At 45.2% G+C, this 10,023-nt stretch overlaps 1 protein-coding gene across 1 annotated transcript in view; it reads left to right on the top strand.

The window, feature by feature from the left end:
• Positions 1-154: 154 nt before the first annotated feature.
• LOC116376948 (integrin alpha-11-like) overlaps positions 155-10,023 on the top strand; it is a gene marked incomplete at both ends in the record, with an annotated part of 20,460 nt that continues 10,591 nt past the window's right edge. The window contains 12 exons of the mRNA XM_031838460.1: positions 155-319; positions 907-1,055; positions 1,142-1,286; positions 1,424-1,589; positions 2,069-2,139; positions 4,554-4,698; positions 5,295-5,443; positions 5,787-5,930; positions 6,004-6,207; positions 6,284-6,414; positions 6,913-7,172; positions 8,811-8,932. Of these exons, the coding sequence (XP_031694320.1) occupies positions 155-319; positions 907-1,055; positions 1,142-1,286; positions 1,424-1,589; positions 2,069-2,139; positions 4,554-4,698; positions 5,295-5,443; positions 5,787-5,930; positions 6,004-6,207; positions 6,284-6,414; positions 6,913-7,172; positions 8,811-8,932 (1,851 nt within the window). The remainder of the gene's footprint in view (positions 320-906; positions 1,056-1,141; positions 1,287-1,423; positions 1,590-2,068; positions 2,140-4,553; positions 4,699-5,294; positions 5,444-5,786; positions 5,931-6,003; positions 6,208-6,283; positions 6,415-6,912; positions 7,173-8,810; positions 8,933-10,023) is intronic.

Consider the following 10,023-nt stretch of genomic DNA (forward strand, 5'->3'; position numbering starts at 1 on the left):
TCATTCATCCATCCATCCATTCATGCATCCATAAATCCATCCATCCATCCATCCATCCATCCATCCATTGATCCATCCATTGATCCATTCATCCATCATTCATCCATCCATCCCTTCATGCATCCATCCATGCATCCATCCATCCATCCATCCATCCATCCCTCTGTCTTGTTTTGTGTATTGTCTTACAGGATGTGAGACGTTCATGGACATCGTGATCGTTCTGGACGGTTCCAACTCCATCTATCCGTGGTACGAGGTCAGGGACTTCCTCATCACCATCCTGCAGAAGTTCTACATCGGCCCAGGTCAGACGCAGGTCGGTTCATCACTGAATTTAAAGAAAAGACTCTATATTGCATAAATATAAAACAGTAGAGTTTGTCGCCTCTTGTTTCCCTGAATGCAGCATTTGTTCAGTAGCAGACACTACAATAGATGATGCAACTAGAACATGCATTAGGCTCATTATATAAGGAGCCATTGGAGCCATGTCAACCTTGGAGCTAACATGGCATAGCATTTAATCTTTAGTACCTAGTTTGAATAAGTAATTATAAGGTCTGGAAGTTGATCACCATGCAACTAAACCTCAAACGTAATGCTTGTAGTGGAAACAGAGCTCATAGACTGCAGTAGTCCAGATTTATGTGTCAATTTATATCCCAGCATGCAACTGAGAAATAGGAATCCTTCAAAACTAGCAGTCTCCCTACCTTCAACAGTCCCCACTGACATGATCTTGATCAAAGATCTGAACCATTATCTGCTGCAGTTGAGCGGCCACCAGTAGCGGACTGGTTTTACTGGAAGCTGACCAACAGGCTGACAGAGGAAAAGCTCTCTGACACCTTAAGGTGCAGGGTTTTAGGGTCTGGACTGAGCTGTGGTGTGTTTTGCCTGCAGGTGGGTGTGGTTCAGTACGGCTCCACGGTGGTCCATGAGTTCGGTCTGGGTGAGTACCAGACAGTGGAGGAGGTGGTGGAGGCCGCCAGGGGCATCGACCAGCGGGGCGGCGAGGAGACGAGGACGGCGCTGGGCATCAACGTGGCGCGGTACGACACAAAAGTGATGTCCATCGGGAAGGATGATGGCCACACAGTAACCGAACCAGGTTCACTTACTGTTCTTCCCTGTGCAGGTCGGATGCGTTCAAGCGCGGCGGCCGACCCGGCGCTCAAAAGGTGATGATTGTGATCACGGACGGAGAATCTCACGATAGTCCACAGCTGGTGCAGGCCGTCGCCGACAGCGAGAGAGACAATGTCACCATGTACGCCATCGCTGTGAGTCTGTCCTGCTGGTTTCCTGTCTGATTTAGCTTCTTTCTTCCTCCTTCCCAGTTTTTGCATCAAACCTCCTCCTCTGTTGTTTTGGACTTCAGGAACTCTATCCTGAGTGTTTTGCTCTGGGTCTTGTCCAGGTTCTGGGTTATTACAACCGTCGAGGAATCAACCCCGAAGCCTTTCTGAAGGAAATCAAGTTCATCGCCAGCGACCCGGATGAGAAGCACTTCTTCAATGTGTCGGACGAGTCGGCGCTGAAGGACATCGCGGACGCGCTGGGAGAGAGGATCTTCTCTCTGGAAGGTCAGCTGACCATGTTGAATATCTGTTGATTGGTTGAAGGTGTGGAGCCTCCGTCCGTCCGTCCGTCTATGTTTTATCTGCTTCTCTGAGGTTGGCGTGAAGGGCAGCTGGCTAAGCGAGGTTTTCCAGACCAGAAATGAGCCACCTGTTGAGTTTCTGCTTCTTTCCACTGAGACATCCCTCCACCTTCTTTATTCTCATCAATCTTCTGTGCTGCTAGATGCTTCACTTTCTTCCCCTCGCTTTCTCTCACAGTCTACAATCTGCTAATGTGAACCTTTATGCTGCTTTCACCTTTACATGCGTCCGCTGTTCAGATTGAGGAACCAACAGAGAAAGCTAACGGCTGCAGACAGCTGTAGCTCGGGCTGTTGATTCCCAGTGGGATCACTACTGCTGGCTCCACATGTGACATTTAAAAAGGCTTTATTAAAACGTGAAAGTAACACGATGATGTCGTCTCTGTTTCCATTCTGCAGGAACCAGCAGTCAGGGTCGAGGGTTCGGTCTGCAGATGGCTCAGGCTGGTTTCTCCTCACACTTAGTCAAAGTGAGTAACGAGTTCTTCTATTAGTTCAGTTCACACATCAACGCACACTTGTGTGTTGATGTCCGTAAAGTGATGATGTGAAGACTCAGTATTATTTCTGATTTGACTCTTTAGATTTTGCGTAGTTGATTCTTTTTTATCATGTTTTATTTCCAAAGATCTGTTCTTACTGGATAAAGAATCCTTATCATTTCCCCCAAATCGTTGCTGCATAACATCCTGATCGGTACTTTATTTTGTAGGAATCGTCTGGTTTGAGTTTCCACTTGATGAACTAATCAGATTTTCCTCCAGTTTTCTCCAGAAAAGCAAATCCAATAAAATCAGCAGACGACAGCAACAGAAGATCAAACTCTCAACTATTAGTATCAGTGTGATCCTCAAACATCAGGAGTGGGTTTGCTTCTGGTCCTGACACAACTCTGAAGCTGCAGAATAAGAAGCTTCTAGAAATATTTCTGTTGTTTCTCATCCAGGGAAAATCGTACTCGACTGAATTCCAACGTCAGGGAGTGAAAATGGTGTCGTGGAAACTTTTCTTTGGGAAACGCAGAGCAGATGTTTTTTCCTGAACGTAAAGCTGCCAAAACCCACACAGACACTCAGCCTTCAGTGATGCACACCATCACACACACACATATGCAAAGTGTTTCCTGCTCTTTTGGGGATCAAAAGGTATAAAATGTGAACTCAGGTAGCAGTCACACTGATGTGGAAAACAGATGACATCATGAATCATCTCTGAGTGAGTCGTCCTGCAGGACAACCGTCCTCCTCAGACCGGATCACAACAAGACCTTTAACAGTGAATCTACAGATCCAGAGTCAGTCCTGGTGCAGATCTAGAGTCAGACCTGGTGCAGATCCAGAGTCAGACCTGGTGCAGATCCAGAGTCAGTCCTGGTGCAGATCTAGAGTCAGACCTGGTGCAGATCCAGAGTCAGACCTGGTGCAGATCCAGAGTCAGTCCTGGTGCAGATCCAGAGTCAGTCCTGGTGCAGATCTAGAGTCAGACCTGGTGCAGATCCAGAGTCAGACCTGGTGCAGATCTAGAGTCAGTCCTGGTGCAGATCCAGAGTCCTGCAGACAGGATGCCGTCGCCAAGAATTTGGTCATCCACTGTGGTCCTTGACTCACTGGCCCGTAGAGATGATGACTCAACGCTTTTATATCTGGATTCAACCAGCTCCATCTGAGTGTGTGATTGACTGCACACACACACGCACACACACACACACACAGACACACACGCACACACACACACAGACACACGCGCACACACACACACACACACGTGTTGTGTTCAGGTTCTGAGAATGATAAACCAACAGCAGCCTGTTCAGAGTCAATGCTTCAGTGCTGAGACGTTCCATCATGAGTTGGAAGATGTTTGGATCATCGTTGTTTAAGACGGTCGGGCTGTCAACTAAAACACCTTGATTATAGTATATACCACGAGTATACTAGCTGAGTATTGCCATTTACTACCACTTTATACTTCTATTCCACTTCATCTTAGACACTTCAGTTATATGTTTCTCTACAGACTGAGATGACTGGATACTCCTTTTCTCTTTTTCAAAGACTGAGTCAATGGTCGACTTTTTAGCAATGTATGAAAATGATCACATCTGGACGATTGCTGCTCAGCAGAGAGGGAACTTCTCTTCCTGTTGTTTTAAATCAGAGTCATGACTTGTTGCTAGACTGAAGGACGTCCATTGATCTACAGCAGTAAAAGGCTACGACATGGACCAGAAACACATCACAGGGGAACATTCTTCTGCACAATGAGTACTTTTACTTCTACTTTTGAAAGCAGAAGTTTTTATTTATAAGTATTTTACATGATGTAAGGATCTGTGTACTTCCTCCTCGGGCTCCATGTGTGTTGAATGAATAAAACAAACATTTGAAAGGCCCTAATAGATCACATCCTCATAACAGAGTCACCTACACAGTGAAAAGCTCTCAGATGTAAAATCTACTCAGGAAGTGGAGCTGGAACATTTCGGCGTTCTGTTACTTGAGCTGCATGCTGGGAAACTCAGTCAGAATCTGTGAAAATAGAAGCTCCAAAACACATGAATACTTCCAGGAACACGAGGTACTTCTCATGTTTTATTGCTGCTCTGCTACAGGTTTGTGTTATCTACTGGTGTTAGTATTACTTCTTCACTTTGTATTTATATGCTTGTCTTCAATCTTATGTTGTTATGATTTACCTTTTCTATTGTTATTTTATTTTGTCTCTTCTTATGAACTTAATACTTATTCTATTGTTTATTTATGCTCTTATTCTACTGCTGTATCGTTTGATCAATCTCTGGCACAAGACTTTCCTCAGGGATTAATAAAGTTCTACTTTATCTTACATTATGTTGCATGTATTATATTCCGTGTTCTTCCATCAGGACGGCATTCTGCTCGGGGCGGTCGGCGCCTACGACTGGAACGGCGCCGTGCTGAAAGAGACGAAACACGGCAAAGTCGTTCCACCAAAATCCTCGTACAAGGACGAGTTTCCAGAGGAGCTGAAGAACCACGGAGCTTATCTTGGTAATAAGGCTGGACTGTACTTATCTCTGTCTACTCTTAATATATGTATATATACAATTTACATGTATATATTTATACATGATTAGTTTGATGGTTACAGCATTTGATAGACTGTCTGTCTTCAGGAATATGTCCCCAGCTTTAAACGTATACTTTCAATTGAACATCCTGCTCGTAGAGTTTGCAGCAATAATTACAACAATAAAAGAATTGGACAAAACAACCAATGCACTGATGATCTAGCTTTAGTTCCAGCTTTGCCGTCAGCAGTAATTCAAACTGAGGGTGGAACTCATGACGAGGCCATACGATCTCTAAAATCTCTAAGATTTAGCTCTTTGTTGTGTGAAGTACAAGTGGAACTTTTGCCTGATGGTGGCGCCACAGGGAAGGTCGGGGGGGTCACCAGAATAAGTTGTGTTCATCTTCTGAAGACCATGAATATTCTGATCAGTTGTCAAGAGAGCTAGCGGTCAAAATGTTGGACACAGTTTGACTAACTGACCTCCATCTCCATTGTTGGTCTGTGTTAACGGGGAAATATCAGAACATCTTGACTCCCGTTGGTCTGTTTCTGTTCCTTCTTCTGGTTCCAGGTTACTCGGTGGGTTCACTCATTTCGTCTCGGGGCTCTCAGCTCTACGTGGCCGGAGCTCCGAGGTTCAACCACACCGGGAAGGTCATCATCTTCAGCCTGAAGAACACGGGGAACCTGACCATCCTGCAGGCCCTGCTGGGGGAGCAGGTCAGTCCCACCAGCCAGTGACGCACTTCATAATATGTAAAAAGAAGACTGTTGGTGGATGGGTCCAACAAACACAACTTTCAACCCAACTGTTGGTTTTGTTGCCTAAAACTAACAGTTCATGGTTATTTTTAAGCCAACCACGATGTTTTTTACTAACCTAACTTTAGTTTTTAACATAATATTTCGAGGGAAACCCCCAAAAAATCCACGGACGGTTTGTGTCCCTGTAGACGGAACCAATAGATTGCATTGAGATGTGACACCTAAGTATGTATCCACATGTGGGACACATGGCCGTCTCTGCTGAAATGAAAACTGTTTTTGTTTTGTTCTTTTCCAGATCGGCTCATATTTCGGCAGTGAGTTGTTGTCGATAGACGTAGACGATGACGGACAGTCGGACGTACTGGTGGTGGCAGCTCCCATGTTCTACAGTCAAGGCTGGGAGAGAGGGAAGGTCTACATCTACACGGTGACTCCACAGGTACATTCACACAGGACTCCACGCTGCAGCATTCTAGTAAATACTCAAACTAAACTAAACCTTCTCCCTCCAGGTATCGTTCATGCTGCAGGGGGCGCTGGAGGTTTCTGACCGCTCTCAGAACTCCCGGCTGGGTTCGGCGTTGGCCCAGATACCTGACATGAACGGGGACGGCTTCAGGGAGCTTGTGATGGGAGCGCCGCTGGAGGACGACCACCAGGGGGCGGTCTACATCTTTTATGGCAAGGACAAAACCATCCAACACCAGTACAGACAGGTAACAGATGCAGAACCAGTTCAGCCAGAAGAAGCAATCTGTGCGTAAATAATCAGTCTGTTGGCTCTCTCTCCAGCGTCTCTCTGCAGCCGGGTTTTCTGCAGGTCTGCAGTATTTCGGTCAAAGTCTTCACGGTGTTCTGGACGTCAATGCAGACGGGCTGGTCGACCTCGCTGTGGGAGCACTGGGAGCGGCTGTCATCATCTGGTCAGACCAGCACACACTCACACTGGATTTGTTATAGTTTCTATAGATGCACAGTGTTATTATGGCTCTACCACTTCGGTCCGGACTGAAATATCTCAACAACTGTTGGCTGGATTTCCATTAAATCTGTTCACGATGTTCCCCAGAGGATGAATCCTACTGACTGAGTGATTCTCTCAGCTTTACTTGAGGTTCACATTTGTGGTTCAAAATTACGAATGGATTGAATTATATGAAATTTAATAAAGATATTCAAGGTCCCTAGAGGATTAACTCTAGTAACTGTCTGTGGTGTTAGAGACTTACTCTGAAACTAAAACCATGCATAATTTCCTGAAGTTAAATTTCGCTTTATTCTAACGAAGCCAAGTCCTTAAATCTTAAGGGGTAGTTTCTGTGCCTAAAAGGTAACTGACTCCCCTCAATGATGGAAGTAACACAAGTGAACGAACACAGAGGACCACAGCGCCCTGATGAAGACCTGCTTCCTCCCTCCAGGTCTCGTGGTGTGGTGCGGATTCAGGCCAAGCTCATCTTTGAACCCGAGAAGGTCAACGTCTTTAACAAAGACTGTCGTCGAGGCGGGAAGGAGGTCACTTGCATGTCTGTTAACGTCTGTCTGAGTCTGGACGCCAGGACAAAGACCAAGACAAAGACCAGGACGGATGTTGGTGGGTGGGATGCACATGCTAACTATTCATATGCCCAAACTAAGATTACCAAACCGGGGCTAAGAGGGCCTCGGATATTTGAAAGTGGTATCCAATAAGAGCCCCTCTCCTATTGAACATGGCGTCAATAAGGGCCCAATAATAAATCATCGCTGACCCAAGTAAGTTCATCTGTTCGCGTTAGCCAAATATTTTCCGTCATTGAAAGAATTTTTTAACAACGACGGAAGAATCTGAAGGCTGTCCGGCATTCTGACAAACGAGAAGACGTCTGTCAGAGGCAAATATGGAAAACAAATTCCTGCAGTGGATTCAGGTTGCTGAGGTTAAGGCAGGGGTCGGCAAACTGCGGCTCTTCAGCCCTTCTGTTGCAGCTCCCTGAGTCTACATCAGGGGTCCCCAACTGGCGGACCGGATCCGGACCCAGGCCCTAAATCTGATAGATAATTCGGAATTATACATATTGGGCACCGAGTTTCTACTTTAACCGGCGCATCTTATTCAGCCGTTACGGCACTTGTTCGGCGGTGCAATGCACTGACCAATGCATTGCAAATCACATCAGGTGATGCAGCTCAGCCAATCAAATATGTGTATTCTGACAAGTTTCCTGACTCGAGCGAGGTTTACACACACGTGACACACGGGGCTGAGACGAGGAAATAGAAAGTAGAGCAGGGACATGGTGCAGATAGAAGAAGTTATCTCACATGACGTTCTCCAAAAAGAGAAACGTGTTCAGAGAGAATATAATTTATAAGCAAGAATGAACAGAATCTGTTAATTATTCCCACAGGCAGTTAAATCCTCTACCCCTGTCAAGAGCTTTTCCCTGCAGGTGGCTGATCATGATTTTCAGACCCCCGCCCTCTGTAAACTATCAATGGATAAATCCAAAAAAAGAAAAGTCATGGAGGAAAATAGAGAGTTTAACTCTGCGTGGACGTCTTCATTTGCTTTCACTGCCAACGATGCTGGTTTACATGTATGCTTCCAGAACAAGCACACAGCATTTGCTGAAAAGTGTCATGCTAGAGATGAGCGACAAAGAGCGATTTCTAAACTGCTGCAGCAAACTCTCCTCTTCATAAGAGTTTGATATTGTTATATCAGGTAAAATTGCAGTAAAATGTCAAGAATTGTCTTTATTCTTGTTCTATATTTTCATAAATACAACAAACTATAGTTTTTGTATATATAATATAACTATATATACAACTTTATAAGCTATGATATGAAATAGCTTTTGCGGCTCCAGACACATTTCATTTGGTGGAAAATAGAGCAAAATGGCTCTTTGGATAGAAAAGGTTGCCGACCCCTGTGTTAAGGCAACAAAAGCACTTCCATAAAACCACAACGAGGTGTTGAACAACCGGTCTTCTGGTAGTAAGTCCTGTTTGTTGGACCCCTCACGTCCACCAACAGTCGTCTCTTTGGATATTATAAAGTACCTCACTTGCTCTGACTGTTGCTTAGTCACGTGGATGCATTTAGTCTGTGTGTCCACCACTAATAAGGGTCCTAACAGACCTTTCATTGGCATTGTTTTGGCAAAACAACAAGATAATTTGTGTCCCTGTACACAAAAGTAATAGATTGCATTTCGTTACTGTTTCACAAACTGCCGTGATGCTGAGCTGGAAGGAAGGAGGCACAAAGTTCACGGTGACACCTAATCTGTGTTTTAGAGCATTTACTAATTTTGGTACATTACTTCATGAGCTCAAGCTGGACTTGATGCCATGCCCAGCTCCAACAGCAGTGTGCCTTTGAGCAAAGCGTTACCTCCCAGCTGCCCAGTAGCAGCTTGTGGTTGGAGCCCACAGCTTCCTGAATGCATGGAGGTAAACGTCCACACATTATATAACATCTGTGTGGACGTTTGAAACACCCAGATATTTGGTGTTGTTCGACCGTCTGCATGTGGAAAGTCTCGTCGTGCTCCTTTTCTTCCCTCGCAGCACAGATTCCCCACCGTGCTTCGTGTCGTCGTGTCTCCGGGTAATCGGCTGCAGATGTTCGGGCTCGGCTGCATGGAAACCTCGCTGTAACACGCTAACGCCAGCCAGTTAAACTGTGTCACTCCTCCTCCATCACTTCATACCTTCAAACCTTCCTCTCTTCCTTTCTTTCTCCTCATCTTCCCCCCGATCATCTGGACCGGATTAGACACACACACACACACACACACACACACACACACACACACACACACACACACACACATTAAGACAGAGATGCACACACGCCACATCAAACGGACACGCTTCAGTGGACGAATAGAAGACAGGAAGTGATTGACGAAATCTTAACCTTCTTGGTTTTAGGAGTTACTCTGGTTCTGGTTTATTTATTTCGGTGCAGACGTGGCGTTTTCTGACGTGAGCTGTGCAGGACAGAAGCAGCTTACTTCAGCTCATAAATCAAGACACAACTTCAGATGTTAAACAGATGAGAATGAGCTCTGCAGTTACACTAAGCTGCAGCATTCAACAGCTAATAAGAAGCAGGAAATAAAGAGTTAAAGCCCCCCATGGGACCTGCTTTTGGAAAATATACATACAATAGTCAACAGTGAGAGAGAAATATTTATTTCCTCCCGTTTGAATTGTGCCATGAATTACACACGATGTTTGTTGATTTAAAAGACAATTTTGCACATTATGAAAGTCTATGTTTGTCGTACTATTATTTAGTTTTGTCTGAGACCAATCAGTGAATTTCGTCACCAAAATGGCGGTTAGCTTGGCTAGCCATCTAGCTAGCTAACCAGCTAGGTACAAAGAGTCACGTTCTCTTACCTGATGTGCTTTATCCAACGACTCTTTTTATCAGCCGGGAACAGGCGTCAACCTCTGGTTCTGCCAAGTGAAGCCTTAGAACCTTCTTCCTGTGGAGAAGGGGAGGAGTCTAATGAGTCAGAGAGTAATCCTCC

This window comes from Anarrhichthys ocellatus, unplaced genomic scaffold (genome assembly GCF_004355925.1).
Source record: "Anarrhichthys ocellatus isolate YVR2014 unplaced genomic scaffold, GSC_Weel_1.0 scaffold735, whole genome shotgun sequence".
Classification (NCBI taxonomy): Eukaryota; Metazoa; Chordata; class Actinopteri; order Perciformes; family Anarhichadidae; genus Anarrhichthys; species Anarrhichthys ocellatus.